The sequence below is a fragment of the Nematostella vectensis genome, chromosome 11 (genome assembly GCF_932526225.1).
Source record: "Nematostella vectensis chromosome 11, jaNemVect1.1, whole genome shotgun sequence".
Classification (NCBI taxonomy): domain Eukaryota; kingdom Metazoa; phylum Cnidaria; class Anthozoa; order Actiniaria; family Edwardsiidae; genus Nematostella; species Nematostella vectensis.
In genome coordinates this window covers 10815035-10841305 of record NC_064044.1, presented here as the reverse complement: position 1 = coordinate 10841305, position 26271 = coordinate 10815035, and the positions used below count along the sequence as shown (strand labels likewise).

Sequence of the window (26271 nt, the reverse complement as noted above, 5' to 3'; positions counted from 1 at the left end):
CAGAAATATAATAATGGTATATAAAATTTATTAAAGTATTAAGCGAAAATAAAACATAAATTTGGTCGTTTGGAGCTTCACTTTCAGGCAAAACCTAAATCTATATATTATCTTTCGGTAATGACCTTTTTTTACCCATCAATTATCTTAACGCCTAAAGCTGAAAGATAATTGAACTATAGTAAAGTACCAAATGCGCTTTCACCCCTTTATATGCTAAAGAAATAATATCCGCCTTTCGACCAGCTGTCGGGAAGCAATTGTGAATCTTTTCTTCTTTTTTTTTCAAATCTTATGGTTTCTATGGGCAAAATGTTTCATGGCGTCGTAAAAAAGCGATTAGTTAACAAAAAGGGAAACCGCATTTTGATTATAATTCAATCATTACCCCGGGGGTTATAAAAAAACAGTGAAAACCAGACTTTAGAGTTTGTCTCAAATAGAACATTTATACCGCAGAAAGTCATGGTCATTGTTTGATCAAAATTTGCAAATAACAAAGATAAGTATTGCCTTTCTGGTGTTTATTCCTGTAAGTACACATCAAGAGGTATTAAAAGGATGCATTGGCTGATAACGGGGAAGAACAAAAGGATGGGCTGCAAAGGTTTTTGTCAAAGGTAGACATTTTTGCAGGTGATGGCAAAGAGGGAAGTTCTATACAAAGTAAGTATGAGTTAAAAATCATTTTATCGTTATATATATTAATTGTGTACTATTGTTACTTTGCCTTTATGAGACCACTGTGTCCCTAGTATGGAAATAAGCTGCGAATGCTCTTTGCAACTTTAGAAATATTGACAGTCGTTTGCAGGTCTCTGAATTGTTCTATGTTGATACTATGAATTTGAAAAAAAATATCGACAGTCGCTTGCAGATCGCTCTCTGGATCGTTTAATGTTGATACTATGAATTTGATGAATATCGACAGTCGCTTGCAGGATCTCTTTCTTAATTGCTCTTTGTTGCTACTGTCCATTTTATAAATGTCGCCGTTGCTTGCAGGTCTCGCTCATATTTGGTTTTATGTTTGGCATTTATATGCGACTTTTGATCAACCAACCCTTTGTTATTATTCATAATTGAAGATACAGCGGTTTATTTGCAAAACTTTAAAATACCCATCCACGATTAAATTCTGATAGATATATATTTGATTTGAGTCTCTTAGTTCTTGGATTAGTTCCCTGCTAGCAGAGGCCTCTTTCTTTGTATTTCGCTGCGTTGGGCTGCAATGAAATTAGCCGATGGAAAAGGATTTTGAGTCAATCTCTTTCCAAGAGCCCGCGAACCTTTGAGACAGAAGCCTTTCTCTGCACGTCTTTCTCTACCCAAAAAAAGATCCCAATGATGATATGACTATGCTGTATCAACCAACAAATACTTATCGCCCGCAACTCCGCATACGTTTCTATACGTTTTCCACAATGATGTGGAACAGGCTACACCTGCATAACAATGACGTCACGTTTCCCAAGAGAACTTTAGCGCCCAGATAGGCATCAATTTTTTTCACTCGTTATCACAGCGTTTTGGGCGTGGCGTAACCGACTAAGACAGGTGCTCGGGTGCCTCTGGTACATACACATACAGAGCTAGGAACCTGGTTATTGCCTCACTGTGAATGCGCGGGTGCCTCTGGTACATATACAGACAGGGCTAGGAACCTGGTTATTGCCTCACTATAAATGCGCGGGTGCCTCTGGTAGATATATAGACAGGGCTAGGAACCTGGTTATTGCCTCACTATGAATGCGCGGGTGCCTCTGGTACATACACAGACGGGGCTAGGAACCTGGTTGTTGCCTCCCTATGAATGCGCGGGTGCCTCTGGTACATATACAGACATGGCTAGGAACCTGGTTATTGCCTCACTATGAATGCGCGGGTGCCTCTGGTACATACACAGACAGGGCTAGGAACCTGGTTATTGCCTCACTATGGATGCGCGGGTGCCTCTGGTACATATACAGACAGGGCTAGGAACCTGGTTTATTGCCTCACTATGAATGCGCGGGTGCCTCTGGTACATATACAGACAGGGCTAGGAACCTGGTGATTGCCTCACTATGAATGCGCGGGTGCCTCTGGTACATATACAGACAGGGCTAGCAACCTGGTTATTGCCTCCCTATGAATGCGCGGGTGCCTCTGGTACATATACAGACAGGGCTAGGAACCTGGTTATTGCCTCCCTATGAATGCGCGGGTGCCTCTGGTACATATACAGACAGGGCTAGGAACCTGGTTTATTGCCTCACTATGAATGCGCGGGTGCCTCTGGTACATATATAGACAGGGCTAGGAACCTGGTTATTGCCTCCCTATGAATGCGCGGGTGCCTCAGGTACTGTGTTGTAGAGTTCTCTAGATAGCGGTACTGGTGCCGAGATCTCCAGCTTAGCCGTGAAGCATTAGCTGCCATACGACGATTCAGCGCACGTCTGGATGTATGGTCTCCTTTTCACTTCTTTTAAAACTAATCAGGTCTTAATTTCATTCCTTTACCTAATCCCATTAGTGTGATGGGTAGGCCTAAATCATATTAATGAGGAATGAACGCAAATCAAACCGCAAGGGCACAAAACGGATCTGTTCCCCAAATATCTGTTCCACAACACGTTTTTTTTTTGCTGGCTGGGAAGATGTTTGACACCTCGGTTGCTAGAAAAAAATCGTCCCGTATGGTTCTGCTGGCAAATTTCTGGAGTCGAATTAGTTGTACTGAGAATTTTTTGGGGAGCGTTGGAGCGGATGCTTGGGGGAATTGTCTCGATCGGTTATACGGGCAATTATTATATATGCTAAAATGCCACTGCGGGCTGGGGAAAACATTCCTAACAAATGCTGTTTGGGGAAAAAGGAATCCTAGCTCCCTCCTAGGAATCCTAGCTCCCTCCTGGGAGAAAGGAACAGATATTTTTTCCCCAGCAACTTTTAAATTGGATATTTTTGGCATCAGAACTTCCTTGCCCCAGACCCTTTTTGCTAAGGTATAAGGTCCTAAGGTTAAAAATAAACTCATAACCATTCAGAAGCATTGCTTTTGGTAGTAGAAACATTATATTCCTTCCTTCCTGAGAATTTCACATTTCCTACAACAGAATAATACACATATTTATTGATATTGCTCAGACATCATCTACCAGAAGGCAATTCTTCAAGAAAGATTTTTACGTTAAAACTACTAGCGGCACCCCTCCCCACCTCCCCGTTTTCCCCTTCCCAGTCCAGTTGTTAGCCTCCCTTGTGTATGTGTGTCGCTCGCCTATAAACGCCTGCGAGAGAGGCTATTACAGTCCAGCATACTCTCTAAATCACTAGACTCACAGACGGAGATTAAATAAGACCAATCACGCCGCCATTTTATGCTCACGCTCACTGACGAGTCACAAAAAGCATCCATTTCAATCGGCTAATCCAAGCAAGTAACCAAGATATTTTCAACCAATTATCTTTAAGTTTCCTCGCGAATAAACCGCTGTATTTTCAAATGTAAATATAACAAGGGAGTGGTTGATCGACATTCTTTAGGTCACCCCGAGTAATCTTGTAGTGTAGCTTTATGGGAATTGTATATGGTTAAAAATATTTAAGCTAAGCTTCGTGGGAGACTCAGACTATTGTATCCGAGTTATTACACACTAGCTTCAAAAAAGGACGCGATCTTCCAGCTGAGCTTTACACGGGTAGACAAAATATTAGCCACACAAAAAGTATTAAAAAGGTAATTTTTAATATGCCACAGGATTTTCTTTATTGGCTTTATTGGTTAAGACAAGAGCTTGCTGTGTAAGTTAAATGAAATGATACCAAATTCAACTTACGTATTCTGACACCTTTACTTCAAAAAGCATTTACACCTCTATTAAGCGGAAACCATTGAAACCGAGAAAAGAGGTAACTTAATAAAAGGTATCCAAATACAGGGCTTAAGAAAAAAACAAATATATTTTGGGACTTTTTAAAGAGGCCGCCTTTCTTAAAATATAGTTTTTGCCGCTAAATAGGTCCCACCACGAGACTCTGAAATGCACTATGAAGAGTATGTCAAGTGAAAAACAATAGCAATAACGTTTTCTCGTTTTTCTATTAAAAGTAGAGTTTGCCAAGCGTTCCAGTAGTCGTTGATCAGGAAAATAAAAGAGTGGCAAAGAAAGATTAGAGATCGCAAAAGAAAGTAAGATTTAACTTTTCAAACGGTTGTCTATAAGCACGATGGGAAAATCCTAGATCACCCGTCTTATCTCGAAGTTTGAATTTTGGGTAGTAAGAAATTGAATTAAAATCTTGGAGGACACACATTAAAATTTAACGTACAAAATAGGTATTTGTTCTCAGATTTAATTGATATTTCCTTGAATTCTCCCTAGTGAATGGATCATTTGTGTATGGCTCATATCGAGTTCTAACAGTTAGACAAACTTGAATCCTCTTTCACATGATTAAGCATACATCTTAATTACAGTACAAACAATTAATGTATTTTTTAAGCCCGCATCTTGTTAATATTTAACACGAAGCACTATATTAAAGTGGATTCATTTTCTCTGGTATTTTAATCCTGTGTTCCTTTATAAGTTTAATAGAACGGGCTGTTTACAATAAACATGCAGACTTGTGTTATCTGACTATCGGAATGATACAGACAGACACAATTGGTGAATACCAAGCAAACAGAATATCGCTTAAACTTGCAGATGTTTCTAAGATGTCGAAGACAGGTGATAAGAATTTTGAAGATCCTCCAAGCATTTCCACTAATTTCCCTCCACAGATTTAATATACAAGTAGCTACCAAGCACAGACAATCTTTTATCTTAATATCCCAATTATCCACTCCAGTCGCCTGCAATAAATTCTAAAGTCTTAAAGCCAGACAAGCTGTAAGACTAGAGCGTAAGGGTTGTTCTCGGCCTTGCCAATGGTTTATCTACCACGGCCAATCAGAAGCCTAAAATATGTCAGTTTTATTTACATATGAAAGAACTACCTACGGGTAGAACATGAATTAAACATTTACTCTCTAGTGCACTAGGGAAAACAAGGACTATAAATAAGGCAAAAGCAGGCCAAATCCCCACTTCACACTTTCAAATGCTCTCCGCAAATCGTAAGTCTTTAAGAACCTAATCCCTTTAAGTACACTTTCTGGTCGTAAGGTTGTATCTCGAGAACGTGTTGTTTGATACTTTTGTCTTTTTTCGTACAGAATACAGTAGTTGGGCATTCTAAATATTGCAATTTGAAATTCGATGCTCGTAAGATAATTAGTTGAAGGCAATTTCTCGTATTCAGCCTTAAGGAGTGAATAGGGAGAATTTTTTCGCGCGCAACCATGAAGATTGATGTTACAAATGTGAGAAAAACACCGAAAGTTATTGACAAAATTATTTCGCATGTTTGTATACGATATAAAAACATCGCCACGAACTCATTTATAGTAAAACGAATAACAAAGGAAAGTAATTGTAGAGTTTATGTATCGTTCAACACTCTCCCCAAAGACGTTTTCTCAAAAAAATCTCAATTTCCTGTTTTTCTTTTTCTTAACCTTAAGAAGATTCATCTAAAGTGAAGTTAAAAAAGTGAGTTTATGAGGTGTTTTGTTTCGTTGTTTTACTTTGTTTAAGTCCTTCTAACATTTTAAATATTGGTCCCTTTCGTTGTTAGTTTTCTCCTTGGAAGTTGTATTTTATTCACAAGCTCTTCAAATTTCATCTAATCGAAACCCTTTCTCGGTCAATCGGTTTGGAATCCAAATCCAACCACATAGCCACATCTAGCGTACGTATGCGAATAAAGAGCCTTTTAAAACCATAACAACATTTCAAAAATAGATTCAAGCTCTTGCACTTCCTTGAGATCAATCATTGAAGGTCATAATCTGAGATAAGTAATAGTCTAGGGACATCATATAATCTTTCTGTAATATCAAACCATTATATTTTATTGAGAACTGTTGGGGAAACGAAGAATTTGCGGGTATGTACTATAAAACCGTATACAATTCTGTACCGAACTAAATTTCTAGAACCGGAACCATCGTTTTGGACTTATACTGATTTAAACTGTATAATTTTGTTAATGCTAAAGTACAAGCATACCTTCAAATCACTTCATTTCTAGTTTCATCTATCTCTTATTTTCATTTTTTACTTTTTGAAAATATTATCATAAAACTTTGTTGAATTTATTGTTGCATTATGCAAAAATATCTTATCGTGGTATAAACCCAGTATATCCTTATCTCTGTGTATTTTATTTAAACTCTTTTTATTACTTTTGCTTCTCTTGGCTTTTACTTCAGTGAGAGCCCTACGAGTAGGCAAAAGTGATTTTTTTTCACACGAGGTAATTTGTATCCTTTCTTTCTTTTGATCACTGTGTTTTGCTTGTTGTTAGGGTTTCTATGTTACTCGCTGCGTAAGAAATTATTGTGATATTCATCGTAGATTGTTATCCTATTATTTACCCCAGCGTGAAAACTATCATGAACAATTTAATAGAGACTGGACTATTACTGCTGCCATGTCCCTGGCAGAAAAACAAACTTCTAAAAGCTTTAGATAAAAACTTTTAAGATAACAATATAATACTATGCTGATGTTTCTCCCTGGCTCCGTATTACCTACTTGGTGCGCCCTCCAATTCAACTCCCTAATTCAATTATTAGTTTCATATTCTTTAATTTTACACTCTCTGTAGTTTTTGCCCTTAGGCATTTTACTACTCTCCTGGGTTATGGTTATTCCATAGCCAGGCCTCTTTCTATCCAAGTTGCATTTAGGCCACATAAAAAATCTCGTTTCTGGTCGCGATTCCTTTTTCGGTAGCATGCGAGCGGGCGTTTTATGTTTATATTTTTCTACTTTTTTTATTTTCCTCATCTCAAAATTAGGCTTTTCGCGTCGTGAAAAATGATTCATCCAATCATAGGCACTATTGCGACACTTTATTGTAATTGGATGTCTATTTTTCTCATTCTTGTTATCGATCTAAAAACTCGCATTATTCTGCAGGGTTTTACATAGAAAGACTTCAGATATGAATTAAATTAAAAAGTTTCATGCGGCCTGATCGCGTTCGGCGACCAAAAACTACATTTTTGTTTTATTATTATGGCCTGGTCCTTTTTTCATAATTTGCGTCTCTCGAGTATGCTTGGTAATTCTCTTTTCAAAAAAAATATTTCATGCCCTCATTTTTCACTCGCTGATATTCTTTTAATTGTGCTTTTTCTTTTTCTTTCTGGTAACTTTGTATTTTTTTTATTGTCCTCGCAAGAGAAAAATGCTACTCATCGCCTTACGTATATAATTTGCCTTACTTCTTTTAATGCTATTTCACCTAGAATAATCTCTTCTTGTTTTTTAGTGAAATACTAACCTATCATTTATATCCTTCGTACTACGCTATGTCAAGACTTTAACTCTCTTGCTCTACATTCCTTGAAAGATCGCTTATAATCTCTTACATATTCACTTCGTCTTATTCTTTTTGATACTTTTCCCGTTCTTTGAAGAAGAAAAACTACTAACTTCTCGTTTATCTCCTTCGTACGATGCCACCTAAGCCCCTATTATCGGTGACTGGATCAACAACTTATTCATATAGCAATTAGCTAATTATAATTTTCCAGAGATTAGCTTAATTGTTCAAACGTAAGGAAAACCGGGTATAATCTATAATGACAAAGTAAATATTTACTTTCCAAAACAAATATTTAGTTCTTGAGCATTCGGCAACAAGTTTAAATTCTGGTAAACCCCAAAATCATTCAAACGAATGTGAATTGTTTTATTCCATTTGTGTTAACTAAAACGAATGACAATTTAGTGGGTAGTTAGATACTGACATCCCTTTTCCGTGCCTATATTACTTCGATTAATTATAGATGATAGCAAACGCACATTATATTCTGTAACCTGTTTTTAGATGAAGGTTTTGTCATTCAAGTGTCACGTTTAAAAAGTTATAACTCCTTTTATTTTAATTAATTTGAATGATAATAGGCCCAAGTCTTTTTTTTTTGTATCGGTTGTATAATAACTCCTATCTATTGATATATTGTACTCACTATCTCGATTTCGATTGTCTATGAGTGCGAGCTAAACTCACGCAATCCGACGATCTTCAATAATCAGCTAGCTGATTATAGATTTTACGCACGTAAAGCATCTTGGACCCCAGGGCGCGAAGATTCGATTTCGAAAATTTTTCTTTGTGTAAATCGAATGAATTTTCTGCCGTCGGCCTTTTGTGAGAGTTCTCCGACTCTCAGTGACACACAGTCTTTAAGAACTGAACATCAGCGAATGGATGTGCGATGAGAGAAATCCTATCAGGCACGACCCGACCGCAATTATGATCAAACATGTGATTAGAGTGCGCTAAACTGCTAAAGCCGCATATTACCAAGACATAACCCCGTTTGGATAAGTGTCCTTTGAGAATCCACCAGTACATCGTAATCGGTTGTTCACGATGTTTCGATTGCGCACTTCTAGTCTTTTTCAGGTGGTATACTGAGATTCTGCCTGCTACTTCAAAGTGCTGGTACTTTCTGAGAGCGATCATGTTTTTTTTTAACATTTTTTTGTGGACTTGTTGCATTTTAACCTCTGGTTTGTCTGCATGGAATTCTTACAGGTTTATTTTATATTGTGCCTGAATTTGTTTTCACTGAGTCTAAAGTTCAAACGTCGTATTATCCATCAGCCGTATTCAATGGAAATGCATGCAAATAAATCGATAGAGATCGATTGATGCATTTGCATTAAATACGGCTAATGGATAATACGACGTTTGAACTTTGCCTCAGAAACGTGTTTGCTTAAACTCCCAATTCCCTTGGATGTGAAACAGAATTGTATTCTATCGTTTTCAGAAAGATAAAATGAGTTAATTAATATTTTAAATAAAATAATTTCTGCGTAAAATATCCCTATATTTCCTACAATACACCATAAACTGGCAGAGTCGAATTCCAGTTTTTTTGTGTATTGTATTTATTGTTCTGGTACAAGACGACGATAGCTTGGGCTTTTTGTAGCTATTCCTATATTTCCTTGGTGTACTTATTAGAGCCAATACGCAATTTGTTTATACATGTAGATTGATTTTTATTTTATTATTTTTAGAGTGAGCAACCTCATCGCAGCCATGGAGCAAAATGAAAAGGTATTCTTACCTAAATCATATAATTCAAGGGGGTACATGAGAGTACGAGGGTAGAAGAGCTCACATGTGACGTCACATCTCTTGCCCACCACAGGAAACCCAGAACGCTAGGGAGTAACTAGAAACATCTATCATTTTCTTCACAGAGGGCAGCAAAGCTTTCAACATAGAGCACGAAAGTGGAGGGAGGTCTGGGACGAACTCACATGTGACGTCACATATCCCACCCTCCACAGGAAACCCAGAACGCTTGTGACTAAGGCAGAGTGTTCAACATAGAGCCTCGTTATCATGCAAGCGGCAGGCTTTGCAACAGCTGCAGCTACTCGGGATCGGAGTGAAAGCCGGTTCAGCCGAGGCGAGGAAGTCGAGAAATACATCCGCCCGACGAGTCGACTAGGCTGCGCGCGCATAAAGATCAATGTCAGCGGTATGGTGTTTGAGACCTACGAGGAAACCCTAGCTCAGTACCCGCAAACGCTTCTGGGATGCCCACAAAAACGAGTCCGTTACCTGGACCCGAACAGCGGCGAGTACTGTTTTGACAGGGACAAATCATTATTCAATTCTATTCTATTTTTCTACCAGTCGCATGGAATCCTAGCCTGCCCTGGGGATGTCTCGAAGGAGTTGTTTTTGAAGGAGGTGAAGTTCTTCCAGCTCCACCAGGCGGTGGAGAAACTAAAAAAAGACTTGGAACCTATTGTAGAGCCTCCGCAACCTATTCTTCTTCCTGATCACGCAATAAAACGGAAACTATGGCTTCTCTTCGAGTTTCCGCACTCGTCGCGATGTGCGAGTTTTTTAGCGAATTTCTCCGTTTTCGTGATTGTTGTATCTACTGTGACGTTCTGTATGGAGACAATTGAATCAATTGGGTACAACTTTACGAACATTTGTGATTCGGTAGCAAACAACACGAATTCAGCATTGAATGAATCCTTTATCGAGGTAAAGAATGCGACACAATCAAACTGCATTATCAAAGGAGAGCAAGTGGAATTTTGGAGTACTATAGAGGCCGTGTACGTCACGTGGTTCACATTAGAGTATCTTATAAGAGTTATTTGCGCGCCGGTTAGATGCAAGTTTATGAAATCCGCCATGGGTTTGGTGGACTTTCTAGCAATAATCCCATTCTACATAACCTTGCTTGCTCAGAACAACATAATCGCTGGGTTCCCTGTCTTGCGTATTGTTCGTCTCTTCCGGGTGATCCGGGTATTAAAGCTGTCTCGTTACAGTCGTGGACTCAAGCTTCTCGCTAAGACTCTTGTTCTCAGCGGAGGAGATCTACCCTCCATCCTAGCCGTTCTAATAATCAACATAATTCTATTTTCAAGCATTGTTTACTACGTCGAAAACGGCATCAAAGATAGCGATTTCAAAAGTATCCCGGATGCGTTTTGGTGGTCTGTTGTTACCATGACAACGGTAGGGTACGGGGACCAGGTGCCGAAAGGCCCCCTGGGAAGACTAGTGGGTGCTATTTGCGCGGTGTCCGGGATAGTGATTCTCTTCTGCTTTCCCACGCCCGTACTGTTATCGCATTTTGAGGAGATGTACTCATTAAGCGATAAAAAAAAGCCGAAAAATAGCAACAAGGATACCGATAGAATCAATTCTGAAGATAACTCGGCAGCTGGTATGATAAGTAAGAGAGTTGAACATATTACAGTGGAATTTACGGTGTGATATTTGTTATTTAGCCACATACAGATTTCAGGGTATTCAAAGGAAATTATTTGTTTGATTGTAGTGGCAGTGCCCTTTTTGAATAAATGAATTAATAAATCATGAACTCCTCGTATTAAAGTGGGGTTGAACTATAAGCTGGACTACGTTGGATTACTGCAGGCTAAAATGAGCTAAAGATAGGAACCAACGTTTTTAAAAGAAGGCCAATCACGCCGCTACTTAACTCCAGCAGAATACCGAGTAACTCAAAGAACCCATTTCCTTCGGCTAATTCAAGAAAGTAACTGGAAAAATTAAATCAAATACCATTAATAAAGTATTTTAAAAATTTAAAGCATAGATAATTATTTAGATGTTTTCTTGCAAATTAACCGCTGTATTTTCAGTTATAAACGATAACAAAGAAGTGGTTGATCGACGTTCTTTTAGACTTGTAGTCAGCCGCCAGGCGCGTAGCTAACACCCCTTCTCACGTGAGATGAAGTCTGTGGCCCGTTCACTTATGGTCGATCAAAGGGAGGTAAGAACTGGACTATGGGGTAACTCTAGAGAAAGGTTTGAGGTGAGCTTCCTTTTGCAGAACAGTCTTGCTTTTCATGGCTTATCCAGGTTTTAAATTCCGTGGGCTAACAAGCAAAACTGTACTTGTCCTTAGGGTCAAAATTGAGAGCACTTGTACGCATTTAGCAAAAAAAAAAAAGGAATAAAATACCGAATTATCTGTATTTATTCTTCCACTGTGCAACTGCCCCTTTAAAACTGCCCCCTTTAAAACTACCCTTGAAAGTCCATACGGATTGGTTGGCTATGTCATCTATGGTTACTGGCTCGCTAATGTGAAAAAGGCAAATGAAAGGCAAATTAATAAGATAGCGGACCTCAGAGTCGCATCGCCCGCGTCTTTCATGTATTCTTAAACGGTTCCTTCGCATTGATTGCTTTAAAAAGAACAATACATGTATCGGTGTATGTACAACTCAAAATAGTAGCCGTTTCATGCTACACGCTAACCTAGGCTCCGATTCCAGCAGCGGTGGTTTCCGTGCGTCCGCGTATGGTACCGAGACGCTGTCTTCTACCAGACATCATGTGCATAACATAGTGTAACTTAGTATTTTATACTAATCCATATATATGTTTTGAATTTCATACTTCACAGTAGAGGGTTATTTAATAGTGTGTCAAGTCAATCATATTTCATAGGTATATCATAGTGTAACTTTATTCCATACTATACACGTACCCAGGAATTTTCCTTCGGGCGGGGGGGGGACCTAATTTTTCCGGGGAGGGGGGAGTTTTGTGATAAACATCTGATCACCCCCCCCCCCCAAAGGGATTTTTTTATGCCATTGCAGTATTTCCACGTGACGGGTTTATTGTCGGATTTGGCTACAAAAAAGTCTGATTTATAGATTTATGACATATTCGAGTGACCACCCTTGGTACGGGCCTGCCATATATTACTTGTGTTTTGAATTTCATACTTCACAGTAGAGGGTTATTTCATAGTGTGTCAAGTAAATCATATTCATAGTGTGTCAAGTTAATCATATTTCATAGGTCGGTATTTCATCATTAGAAATTTCATAGCCCTATGAAAATGCTATGTAAGCCCTTAGGCCGCCTATCTTATTCTAGAAATATCATAATAAAGAAATAATAAAATAAGATACAAATCAAGGCGAGTACGAAATTTTGAGAACGCCTATGAGTATAAAAAAAATCACACGTAAAAGTATAACTTCATGTTTATGTTGCCATGTTATCTCTTTTTATCAGATTCAAAAAAAATTATTTACAAAACTAGAGACTATCAGTTCATGCGTACTTGTATAATGACAGAGGGATATCACTCGGGCGTCTTTTCACTCTTCAATCCAAAGATTCAGAGAGTAGGAGGTCTGAGGTGCACCATACATTACCTCATTGCTAAAGTCCATTTCGCCTGTTCCTGCATCCACAAACGAGCCACCTTGATCTCTTTCAGTCGCACCAACGCCATGATCTGCCCTGCTACATCCCGGCCCCCCGCCACCGATCATCATCACTGTGCCATCCCCAGCGTCCCAGTTACACCAAAGCCCGATGTTGTTACTGCTCTGTATGTTGCTGCTGCAGGAATGCTGCGAAAAGCCTTCGGTACTTGTGTACCACCCGCCATACTGCACCGGGCAGCTACCACGACACATATCTTTCGCCCAGATTGTGCCATTCCTGAAATTTCCGTATCCCGTTATCATGTCTCTAAACGTCTGGCCTCCTATGCAGTTTGTAGTTGTGGTGAGCAGAGCGGTGTGAGAGGAATCATCGCTACGTGTCAACTTGAACTTTTTGCCCCTGAGTAGCCAGAAGGCTGGCGAGATCATGTCGCTATTGGTCGATGGGTTTGTGACGTCACCTACTGCAAACCGCAGGTCGTACCACCAGAGACCGTCGTCTCGCATCCAGTTTTTGCCGTCGTTGTTGGAGAAGCGAGCTGCAAGTGTCCATCCTCGTCTGTCACTTGTGATGTCGCAGTAGACCTAGATGTTTTGAATTGTTTCGAACTAATCAAGAGAAGCTCCTTTATTTAATGTATTTCAATTTCTTAACCACAGAACAATGAAAAAGTATATCAAGGTTTTCTCTAATAATGGCCAATTGATCAATTGATCTCCAAAGTCTTCTCTAAATGTCTTGACTCATACCTGGAAAGTGAAGCCTTGTGTAGAGACTGTGTAGATATTGTCTGTAGTAAATGCGCTAAGAGCAAATTTAGAACAAGCCTCGACTGGGAAGCAAATAACAGTAAAAGTAAGTAACGACGTAAAAAAGTACATAGTCGATAGGGTAGCTAAACAAATCAAAACAAAGCAAACTCCGTGTATCACGTGACTTTAGTACCAGAACATGACAACCTACCTCTACACGTTTTCCCATCACCATATCCAACAACACATCTGCAGATGTACGACCCCGGTGTGTTGATGCAACGAGCGTTGGCATGGCAACCGTGTGACCCAGCACCGCACTCATCGATATCTAAGACAGCCGAAATTTAAACCTGAGAAACAGCTAAGTAACGCAATTATCCTTGCAAGAACTAGTCCCATTGCCCTGTGACATTTTTCTTCTTATGTATACTTTAACCATATAGGATCTTTATTGTACTAAACAGGCGCGTACACAGCGCGCAATCAGCGCGTAAGCAGCGCGCAATCAGCGCCTAATCCCGGGTGAATATGCGCTAATCGTAGGTTAGATAACCTACGGATACCCACTGTTCCCAAAATCCGAGTTATCCCCCGGTTTACTTACCCTGTATTAAGCGAGTGAAAAACTAGTTTGACGAGTAAAATTTTCTCGAGGAAGCCCCCAAAACACATCTAAATCACCTGTAATTACCTCCATTTCATTGCGAAAAATGTCATTTGCACGATCCGAGTTGGTGGGTGACACTAGCGAGACAGATTCATTTCAAGTATAAATTTTCATGTATCTTTCTGTCTGTCAAAACACAATTTTCGAGTCAGCATCGCAACGAAGGTCGCCTAACAAAGAGAAATGTTAGGACATATGATCCCTACATTGTTTTGTGTAACGTATTTTTTGTCGTCAACTTCATTTTAACTTTAGTTTATAAACTTTAGTTCTACTACAAAGTTTGGGAGGCCCACGTTACGTCAACTAAACCGTAGGTTAGCGAGTTAACCCACCTCGCGAGCAGGGTTAGATTTTACCCCCAAAAACCCAGAGTTAACGCTAACTAGCGTTTCGGGAACAGAACTAATCCGGGGCTAAAAATTTAATCGTGGGTTAGGGCAAATTTAACCCTGGGTTAGCGCTAATCGGCTTTCCAGGAACCGGCCCCAGAGAAATTGGCAAGCACGAAACAGGCGTAGGGATGAAACGGTAGTTTGCGTGTTTTTTCTATACATCAAGATATATCCCGCTCTGCACCTGTGTATCATACAATTTTCTATGAACGCCCTAACTCACGCATTATTATTTGCTATGAATTTTTTGGCTTGGCCAATCAAATTCTAGTATTAGCGAATACATTTTTTTATGCAAGCTTGCATTTGCCTTTGTCTAGGTTTTACACGGAGTTTTTTCAGGTCCCTGTTTTACAGGGACCCATAGAGCAGAGAATGATAAAGTTTCACGTCCAAAGTTCGAAAATAAGATATCTCTTATCTTAAAGACTAACCTGAACAGCTCTGTCCATTTCCTTGGTGACCATTGTTGCAGCGACATGTGTACGAGCCAATAGTGTTATCACATTGTGCGTTGGCATGGCAACTATGCGTTCCCATGGTGCATTCATCAACATCTATGAGCAAAGTAAATTCATTTTGATTGCGTTTATGAACCACAATTTACATAATTTGATGTTTATGGCCATTTCCATTGTCGCTTGGCGAGCGCAGACTGGCACCGGAATCAGCCATGAGGCAAGACTCTATGTATTCGTCTTCAAAATAGCGGGAAGAAATATGAAAAGCTACAAGGAGGGATGCAGCTAAACGATAAGATTTTAAACATTTGGACACTAGTATTAGCTGCTTTATTTTTGCAGCCTCTGTGCAAAGCTCAAGCAATTCATCTCTTCTCTTTCTTTTTCATTACCACTTATAGCTGTATTCCTACTTGAAGGAGCAAATCCTCAACTTTCAGAAATGAACTATTGCGTAACTGAAATAATTCGGATTGACGCTGCGCTTACCCGTGCAGTTGAACCCATTTCCGGTAAATCCAGGCTTGCATGCACATATGTATGAGCCAATTGTATTCGTGCACGTGGCATTCACGTGACATCGGTCCGAGGCCCCGCACTCGTTGACGTCTGTACAATAATAAAATACAAAACAATGAGCATTAAGAACAACTTCATCAGACAATAATTTTTAATTACCATTGCATTGATATCCGCTGACCGTGTATCCTGCAGGACACACGCATGCGTACGAGCCGGGCGTATTGACACACGTGGCTAGGGTGTGGTCGCACCCGTCCGTTCCCTCGGAACACTCGTTGTAGTCTAAAGAAATGTATATTCAAACGTTACTGTTTAACACAAGCTCTATATCAACAAAAATACCTAACACATATGACCTTGTTTACACCTGCAGCTGTGTGGCAGGCGTGTGCAGCACATACCTATTTTGAACGTAGATAAACGTTTCTACACATACCTTGCCTGCACGTGTATATGCGTTCTTACATATACCTTGCCTGCACGTGTATATGCGTTCTTACATATACCTTGTTTGCACGTGTAGTTGTGTTGTTACACATACCTTGTCTATACGTGTATATGCGTTCTTACATATACCTTGTTTGCACGTGTAGTTGTGTTGTTACACATACCTTGTCTATACGTGTATATGCGTTCTTACATATACCTTGTTTGCACGTGTAGTTGTGTTGTTACACATACCTTGTCTATACGTGTATATGCGTTCTTACATATACCTTGTTTGCACGTGTAGTTGTGTTGTTACACATACCTTGTCTATACGTGTATATGCGTTCTTACATTTACCTTGTTTGCACGTGTAGTTGTGTTGTTACACATACCTTGTCTATACGTGTATATGCGTTTTTAAATAATACCTCGTCTGCACGTGTGTCTATGTGTTTTACACATACCTCGTTTGCATGTGTAATTGTGGCAGGCTGTACAAGGCACGTCGTTCCACTTGTACCCATAATTTACCCCGAGCGTGTGCACACAATCCTGGTTCTTGTAGTCGTTCGGTTGGTTCGGCGCCCAGTTTGTGAAGTTCGTCGGTGATCCGTCGGCCCAAACAAACTGCCCCTCAGTAGTGACGTCACTCAACCCAACCCAGGACTTCTCGCCATTGTGCTGCTGCTGAATGAAGACGTTTTCCTCGTGGTTGTGGACGCTGACCAGTCCTGAGCTCATGACTGCGCATGCGCTCTCCGCCCGTTTCCAAGTCAGACAGGTATTGCTTGTTTTATAGCAATAGCCCTTATAGTATCTCCACCCAGAGCCACAAACATCTGGAAGACAGCAGTGTACACTTAGATAAATTATCCTAGATACTACAGTCGGGGATGCCATGCATCCAGTAAAAAATGCCTCCACCTTAAAACTAATATATCAATATATGGATTCAGGCACTGCATAAGAGCGGACCCAGTACGGGAAACCAGTTATATTCTAAAAATTTAGGGTCTGACTCAATTTTTCAAAATGACGGCCAGCAAAAACATATTTAAAGCAATATACTGCGTGCTTACAGCTCTACAGCGATATATAAATGATTTTGACAGCTTTGATTACAGCTGAACTGAACGCCACAGACCCGATAGTACGGCGTCGTGTACGTTGAGTTGTGAGTAGCCCCTCACCTTCACCCAACACCTTCTCCCTAGGCCAGATAATGAAAACTTCTAATCTGATTGATGTTAGACCTTACCAGATAGTACGTTGCAGTGTACGGTGAGTGGTGAGTAGCCAGTCCCCCCCACCACCCCCATCCCCCTTGCCAAGACAATGACAGCTGATCTGAATTGAGTTAGACCTCACCCGATAGTACAGTATAGTGTACAGTGAGTGGTGAGTACCCCTCCCTCCTAACGCCCCCCTCCCCTTGCCCAGATAACGACACCCGATCTGATTAGTGCTAGACCTCACCCGAGAGTACGGCGTAGTTTACGGTGAGTGGTAAGTAGCCGCTGTCGTACACTTGCTTCACGCAGACTTTGGCGCCAGTCGCGTTCACTTGCTGTTAAAAAAAACTCCAGTCAAATCAAGAAAGAAAATAGCGAAATAATAGTACAGTAAATGATCTAATAAACGCGCCCTATCTAAAGTACGCCTCCTTTCTAATAAAGGTCCCCCTAAGCCTAGTTGTGTTGAACGCCCCTCTCTAATAAAGGTCCCCCTAAGCCTAGCTGTATTGAACGCCCCTTTCTAATAAAGGTCCCCCTAAGCCTAGTTGTATTGAACGCCCCTCTCTAATAAAGTTCCCCCTAAGCTCACTAGTTGTATTGAACGCCCCTCTCTAATAAAGGTCCCTCTCTATTAAACGCCCCACTCCCCCCGCTCCCCTTCCTCCCAGCTTAAAAAAAACGACACAGAAATTCCGGTTATATAAATCAAATTGAATTGCCTTCATGCTTAATCTAATTGAGTAACGTCATGCTCAATGTCAAGAAATGCTTGCTACGCCGGCAATAATTGAACGTGATCCTGACTGAAATATTGAAACCCCACTATAATTGGTTTTGTTAAATTGTTAGTTTTGAAGAACGCCCCTCTCTAATAAACGCCTCCTATCTATTGAACGCCCCCCCCCCCCCCCCCCTCGGATCATCGAAATTTAAAGTAATTACGGTGTGATAATAATACACAATCAACAAATATATGCATAAAATACGCATAAAATCAGTACAGTAAAATCAAAATAGAATGACCACAAGTGGTTTGCGCATGCTCACATACCTCGACCCAGGCCACCGATCCGACACTCGGTTTGCCTTTTGTGGCAATGGTTGGAGTGAGTAGGACAGAGGGCACGTGACTATACGACCTGCTGAACTGGCGATGCTAAAGCATGATGTAAAAAAAGGATATAAATATTAGGTTTTCGTAAGTACTCAAGCATTTGGCCCATATATAAACGAGAAAACGAATGTTCTTTTCATCATGGGTATTACCTTACAAAAGGCGTAGTTGCCTCGTTTTGGGTATTACCTTACAAAAGGCGTAGTTGTCTCGTTTTGATGGTGGCTGTCTGTTGCTGAAATGGATGAGCCCGTGTTCCTTAAACAGCGGTCTGTGCAAATTGTCAAATGCCATCCAGCTCTACAAAGTCAGCAGATTGCTTATCAGATTGATTATTGACATTGACATAGATAGATATTGACATAGATACTTTCAAGAGAGCATAAGATAAGAGAGGGACACTTTGGTATTACCCGCGCGCCATGTCGATTTCGAATCTGGCTATTTTTAGTAACCACCACCCCACCACTGCGCGTGAGGATTCGCTCCTTTTAGTTTGTCCTTCTCCCCCGCGGGTTGCGTGTTGTTGTTTTGCCAACTCGAAAGGAATGAAAAGAGATCATGTAAAATAACTCGGAAGAAGAAAACAAGTCTAACTTAAGTAAGCAAGACTGGCAAACATACAGAAAGCTAAATCCCTGAATAGTTTGACTGTTTTGTTTGTCTGAGCGGCGAAGTCAAGTCAAGAAGAAAAAAAACACCAACGAGCAATAAAATGGCTGTGATACGCTTTTGATTCAAATCCCGACTCCAGCTTGTATTATATACTTAATAGTTATAGAAATGTCTAGTAACAACATCAAAGAAGTACAAGAGTATCTCCCTCTTTATTTTCTCACTATTAAGGTTGGTTCTCACTAGGACGCAAGCGCAAGCGTAAGCGCAAACGGAAGCGCAACACAAGTGAGAATCGGTCAAACATATGCGTAAGCGCAAGAAAACCAAGCAGTTGCGTTCTCTTGCGCTTCCGCTTGCGCTTATGTTCTAGTGTTAAAAGCTCAGATAAGCTTGCTGGCGTTGATCATTACAAAAATGCATACCCTCGCTACAAGGATAGTTTTATTAAATTTATTTTCTTGTATTCCTTCTCAATTCACCGGAATATTCACAAAAATCAATATCATATCTATAATATAATGTCTTACTTACAGATTTCCTTTGACCATTAGGAAGATAATGAATGTTGAAAAACCACGAAGAAGCAGCAATTTAGAGCGGAAGCGGTGTTTGAAGCACGAGGTTTTCCGTTCTTGATTTTGAATGAAGCTCTTTTTTTAAAAGTTTTCGAAATCTTGTAATCCTCGAAGTACTACATCCCCTTAATATACCGCAACTGCCTGTATCCTTGATGCTAGAATTAAATTTTCGATGATATTTGTGCAAATAGGGTGGTTTTTTTTCGGTTTCAAAACAGCGGCAAAGAACAATATGTAAATGCAAAAGCGCGGGGGTGAGTAAAAATCCTCACACGCAGTGGTGGGGTGGTGGTTACTAAAAATAGCCAGATTCGGAATCGACATGGCGCGCGGGTAATACCAAAGTGTCCCTCTCTTATCGTATGCTCTCTTGATACTTTGTATTTCGGTTCTTATTTGAACCAAGCAACCTTACCGCAGTAATATCTTGGTGCACTCCGTCAAAATTCTGCAACTCACGGAGACACAACTCAAAACCGGAAGTACTGACATCCTCGACCCAGGCCATTGCCGCGTCACGCTTGAGCCTGCGATGTGTGTGATGGACGGTGGCTAATACGGTGGGTACAGAAGCTAGTGCTCCCTTAAGCATAAAACAGATTTGTTATAACTATCTGACATGATTTTAATTTTTAAAATATGCAACATCATTTGTTATAACTATCTGACATGATTTTAATTTTTAAAATATGCAACATTATTTGTTATAACTATCTGACATGATTTTAATTTTTAAAATATGCAACATCATTTGTTATAACTATCTGACATGATTTTAATTTTTAAAATATGCAACATCATTTGTTATAACTATCTGACATGATTTTAATTTTTAAAATATGCAACATCATTTGTTATAACTATCTGACATGATTTTAATTTTTAAAATATGCAACATCATTATCTCACCGCTGGCAGTGTCACGTGTTTACAGCTAGTACCAGTCCACCATCTAGAGAAGCTCTCTGCCCCAGTCACCGCGTCCTGGGGCGAGCCCTGATAAGCCAGCCAATCAACGCTCGCCTCATTTGACCCCGGCCTCTCGTACCGACCCGCGAACATGGTGCACACGGTGAAGTTATTCTGAATGACATCCTCCACCCACACTGCCGGGGCGTCCATCACTGGGCCTGAGTCCGAGCTGTTGTAATGATTGACGGTTGCTATAACGTTGACGTCCTTGTCAGGGTAGAAGGTGTAGGGCGTGAAGTTGATCGTCTCGCAGACTAGGTGAGAGTGCGGCGCGCGGTGCAGAGACCGACTGCCTTGTTGTACTGGGAAGCCTGTGGAAATGTAAAATAGAGAATTAATAATGAGAGAGGAAATCGACACAATAGCATATCATTGTTTCCCCTTCTGATACGAATAAGTGGTTCAAATTCAGGCAATCATCATCATCATGGTTGTCTCTCGAGCCGAGGAAGACGATACGTTGAATCTCATCTTATTTGTGGACACGCATGTGGCTACGCAGACCAAAGTCCGATGCACAGATGCGGTTGCAGATGGGGCATGGGACGCCAGTTGTCGGGACAGAGGCAGAAGCAGCTCGGTGACGCCGGTCACGTGCAGCCGTAAGGCGACTACGACGGTCACCCTCAAAGGACTGCACCGCATTACTTGTGAGGGCACGCCAGCAAGTTCTATTGGACGCCGCCGCCTCGAGCTGTCGAGGCAGGAGACTTGTCCATTTGAGGTTGGATTTGAGGTTGTCTTTGTACCTCTTCTTTGGGCGACCCTTCTTGCGGTAACCAGGCGCTAGCTCACTGTAAAACACACCTCCATGCGAATGACGTGGCCAGACCAACGAAGCTGGGCTTGGAGTATCTTGGCTTCAATGCTTGTGGTGTCAGCTCTGTCTAGGACTTCGAGGTTTGTAATGCGGTCCTGCCAGCGTATGCGCATGATTGCCCGCAGAGGAAAAATAAGGAAAAAGGCATAATGCGTACCTCTACAACTTCCATGGTGGAAATAAGAAAAGTTTCCCTTGATTCTGCAAACATGTTTTTTGAAAAGGCAAAGATTGTCGAAAGTCTGGCCATTGGTCCCGCAGACTTGATCAATGTACGCGGGACACTTGCTGGGGCAGACACACTGCGCGTCATCAGCGGCAAACGCCTCGCACTCAGCGAAGTACTCGCAGGTCACGTTCAGACAGGGATGGATATCTGCAAGACAGGGAGAAGGTCACGTTCAAAGAGAGATGGATTTCTACAAGAGAGAGAAAAGTCACATTCAGACAGGGATACATGACTACAATACAAAGAGAAAGTAACGTTCAGATATTGATGGATGTCTATCAGAGAGGGAGAAATGTCCGTTCAGAAAGACATGGATATCTACAAGAGAGGTAGAAGGTCACGTTCAGACAGGGATGGATGACTGCAAGAGAAAGAGAAAGTAACGTTCAGACATTGATGGATATCTACAAGAGAGGGAGAAGGTCACGTTCAGACAGGGATGGATGTCTGTAAGACAGGGAAAAGGTCACGTTCACAGAGAGATGGATGTCTACAAGAAAGAGAAAAGTCACATTCAGACAGGGATAGATGACTGCAAATGAAAGAGAAAGTAACGTTCAGACATTGATGGATGTCTGCAAGAGAGGAAGAAATGTCACGTTCAGACAGGGATGGATGTCTACATAAGAGGGACATGGTCATATTCAGATATATATGAATGTCTTCAAGAAAGGGTCAAAATCACGACACACAACAGTGCCTTACAATATGTCATGGAAACCGTTGCTATGGTTACTACTCACCTCCTACCACTACATACTCTATTGTAACCTCTTGAGTGGCGCTGTTAGGGCTGATCAGTTCCTTGGTGCAGGCCTTGAAGGACTTGGTCGTCAACCCCTTGGCGAATAAAAAGGATTCAGCTACTTGTGTATACAGCTCTTGCTAGCATCGACGAATCTTTGATTAGGGGTATTAGCTAACTAACAATGCCTACTTGTGTATGGAGCTCTTGCAAATTTTCAATGGCTGCGATAAGGCTTTGTATTAGAGAAGAAGTGGTGATGGGAATATCAAACGTTTTTTTTTTCTAGCCCTGGAAACCCTGAAACCTATCATTTGTAACGCAATACGTATTTACAATGAATGGGTATCTAATTGAGCCACTCACCTCCACCCAGGCAGACAACGCATACTTGTCAGACGGAAGAGTGCTCGCGTCACCATTAGCACTCAGGATAACCACAGGAGGGGTGTAATACGGATAGGTCAGCGGTATTAACTAAAATGAAGGCACATGAGATAGTAAACGCATTGTCTTCTGATTCAAGTGGGCCTTTAGAATAACAGCATAGGTGTAGTATGAATATAACAGCAGACAAGTGTAGGGAAGTTATCAAAGTAGTTGTTTGATTCAGAAAGGAAAGGTGTTGGGATGAACAAGATAACAAAGTGGATGTTTGGTATAAGAAGGTTAGAAGAATTCCCTCTTCGAGGAAATTATTTCAAGCGCACGATACAGGAAAAACCAAACCAAAGGTGTGTAAAGCAATAACTTTGTGGTGATGATGATATGCAACTAAAATTGAGGCAATCTTACGCCTCACCTTGCAGGAAGCGTAGTTGTCTTGTTCTGTGGGAAGTCGGCCACTTGCGAAGGTAATTTTGTCGGTTTCTGTTATGTTAGTCTCTCCCGGCAACCCCTCAAACGCGACCCAGTCCTTGCGATAAATACGCATAGAAAAAAATGGAGTTCAGTTTACACAATGGTGCTTTAATTGTGCTTGATTGTCAGGCTTCTTTAGATCCCACTCAGGGAAAATATATAAACAGGCTTAAATGCTGCAAGGGGTTTCTCAGTAGAGTTCAAAAGAAGAAACCTCTAAGAAGTTTATACCACTTTTTGTAGGGCAGTTTAAGGGAACGGGCAAAAGCACCAAACATGTTCAGAGTTTCCATCAAAACCAACCTGGTATCAAGGATTATCAATAAAAATAGGTTCCGGCTACTCTGCAGAACTCGCACAGAAGTTCAGGGTGTTATAATGAGCGCTGTTACAAAAAGGTTTGCACGAAAGCAAAATTAAACATTAAACAATAAAATATTCAATTTTTCCCCACCACAAAGCAAAATTAAACATTAAACAATAAAATATTCAATTTTTCCCCACCACACCCCGTCAATAATAATGACAGTATTGTTGGTCGCAACTGTATCCTTAGCACCGAGGTTCCAATGGATTCCATTGAAAACTATTTAAGTACTCACCACAGAAATGCGTTTGTGCCCTCCGCTGAAAAGGCTGGCCTCGCGCATACAAACACGGAAAGATCTATTATCTCTTCCCTCAGTCCAGACCGCCGCCGCGTCCTGTTTACGATCCAACACCGCGTGACGCGCAGACACCAGCACTTTTGGGGAACTGTGACTAAACGGCTACAGAAATGAAAGCAGATATATGTGTCACATAACACTTGCTATAATAGACATGTCAAGCCATGGTAAAAGATAAGAAGGGCTATAGAGATCGAGCAACGGCTTGTCACTTTTAAAAACAACCATAACAGAAACACATTCATGTTAAGTAAAACTGGATTCGACATAGAAAACCTCATAAACACAGCTACATAGAACAAGACATGTCACACAACAAGAGAACATAGACATGTCATACATAAACTGCTGCTGAGAACATGAATCCATCACAAAACTAAGCTAGAATAAAAATTGATATTTGACAAAATATAGCTACAGAGGAAAAAATGGAAATGTCCACAACTCAGCTGAAGAGAACATAGACATGTCACACAACTCAGCTAGAGAGAATATGGACATGTCACACAGCTCAGGTTTAGAGAACATAGACATGTCACTTAACTCAGGTACAAAGAACATGGACATGTCACACAACTCAGCTAGAGAGAACATAGATGTGTCACACAATTCAGGTAAGAGAACATGGACATGTCACACAACTCAGGTAAGAGAACATGGACATGTCACACAACTCAGGTACAGAGAACATGAACATGTCACACACTCAGGTACAGAGAACCTGGACATGTCACACAACTGAGGTACGGAGAACCTGAACATGTCACACAACGCAGCTACAGAAAACATAGACGTGTCACGCAACACCACAGTAAAAAAGTGTCACGATCGTGACTCACCTTTGGAAGTGTGACCGTGGCGCATTGGGTTCCAGTTGTCCACGCGTTTAGCACAATACTCCCCTGTTGCATTGTGGGGCTGGCCCCTTGCATAGCGAGCCAATCAATTGTAGCGTTACCATGTGACCCTTCCCCGGTTTCTAGCATACACGCTTTGAAGTTCCTTGCAGTCGGAAGCTCTACCCAAGGGAACGTGACGTCATGGACATTTGACGAGTTGGTGTCACCATGATTGACAGACAAGAAGATGCGAACTTGATCCAAGCCCGTGAAGGCTGTCGGGAAGAAGATAGTCTGACAGTAGACTCCTTCGGGTTTGGACGTTGTGATTCGTAGCTTGCCGTGCTGCACAGCTAAAAGAATAAAAGAATGCGCGTAATAAATATAAAAAAGCCGACTATACTTAAAGTAGAAGTATTCTAGGGTAAACGTGAAAAAATGGAATTGTTTTGAAGAAGTCAGATAGAATTCGCAGAAAGTTAGCGTTGAAAGCTTGTGGGTTTAATTGATACTGGGGCAAGCAATAAGATTTTTTATTCAACAAGAATAACTTGACGAAAGCTTAAAAGTGTTATTTTTGTTCAAAAGTCAAGTACCACAGGCAGTCCGCCAGCCCCGGGGCCAAATCCTGTATATGAGCTTTCAACAGATCACTTGAGTCACGTGAACTTTCTTCTACACCATTATGGAGGAAGTCATAACTTGGATACTTCGCATAACTCCCGCAGAAGCTGTGTCTCGTAAAAGGTTGGATGCTTAAACAATAATGTTCCATCACATAAAAGTCATCTGTTTGTTTCATTTTTTTTAATTAACTTAGAAAAAAGCACACAAAACACATGCATTTTGAACTGAAACATAAAGCAAGTTATAGCAACTGTTGTTAAAATGTACGAAGAGCTTGGAGTTTATAAAGTCATCTGACTAATATCTTTTTTGTAAATAAAGCACTACTTTGAGAACAAAAAGGGTACTCTCCGTGCACGGTGAAACAAATATCTCGTGGAACGGTGCAACAACTTGCTAAACTCGTTGGCAATCTGTCTCTAAATCCTCGAAACTGATGTTTCACCCGGACAAACAAATCAATAAATAATCTTCCGCATGAGATCAGTAGTTAGTTTGACTTACTTTCAGCGTGTGACAGAGCAGCCAGCGACAGAAGCACGCACGCAACATAGCGCCATAACGCCATTTTCACTGCACCTTTCTTCGCGGAATTCTGCTCCGAACTGTTTCTGGGCGTTTCTGGGGATCTGAAGGCTGTATCGCGGCTTTAAAGAAGTATCGTGAAATGTATATCGTGTAATTCAAGAACTCATCCTTTCGGGGGGAGGGAAGATGATGGGAGAAAACATAAATAGGGAGAAAAAAAGAGAAATGATAAAAAAGAAAAAGAAATGAAAATGATAGTCACTACAAGACCATAACGCTGCTTTCTGTCACGTGCTATACACATTTGTGCCGACAGAAAAGAATATACACCGTTGTAAACTCATAAGCAATTTTCTCCCTACCCTCTCCCCAAGATAGAATATTTT

At 40.8% G+C, this 26271-nt stretch overlaps 2 protein-coding genes across 3 annotated transcripts; one reads left to right on the top strand and one right to left on the bottom strand.

Moving 5' to 3' along the window:
- Positions 1–405: 405 nt before the first annotated feature.
- On the top strand, positions 406–10984 carry LOC5502707 (potassium voltage-gated channel protein Shaker). 2 transcript variants are annotated; one of them, XM_032371002.2, is made up of 3 exons: positions 406–666; positions 9144–9183; positions 9330–10984. In XM_032371002.2, exon 3 carries the CDS (start codon positions 9475–9477, stop codon positions 10876–10878), a length of 1404 nt encoding a protein of 467 aa, XP_032226893.2. In that variant the 5' UTR covers positions 406–666; positions 9144–9183; positions 9330–9474; the 3' UTR covers positions 10879–10984. The 2 variants fall into 2 exon arrangements, with proteins under 2 accessions (XP_032226893.2, XP_001623868.3); XM_001623818.3 differs by lacking the exon at positions 406–666 and adding an exon at positions 4492–5113.
- A 987-nt stretch (positions 10985–11971) lies between these two features.
- LOC5502715 lies at positions 11972–25974 on the bottom strand. Its single transcript, XM_001623828.3, has 19 exons — positions 25862–25974; positions 24731–25083; positions 23826–23993; positions 23165–23278; positions 22729–22839; positions 22361–22457; positions 21546–21764; positions 20506–20879; positions 20012–20179; positions 18590–18700; positions 18338–18442; positions 17528–17618; positions 16516–16890; positions 15779–15904; positions 15590–15709; positions 15074–15196; positions 13786–13905; positions 13572–13654; positions 11972–13406 (listed from the first exon to the last, which is right to left on the bottom strand). Exons 1-19 carry the CDS (start codon positions 25923–25925, stop codon positions 12750–12752), a joined length of 3579 nt encoding a protein of 1192 aa, XP_001623878.3. The 5' UTR covers positions 25926–25974; the 3' UTR covers positions 11972–12749.
- Positions 25975–26271: the final 297 nt, after the last annotated feature.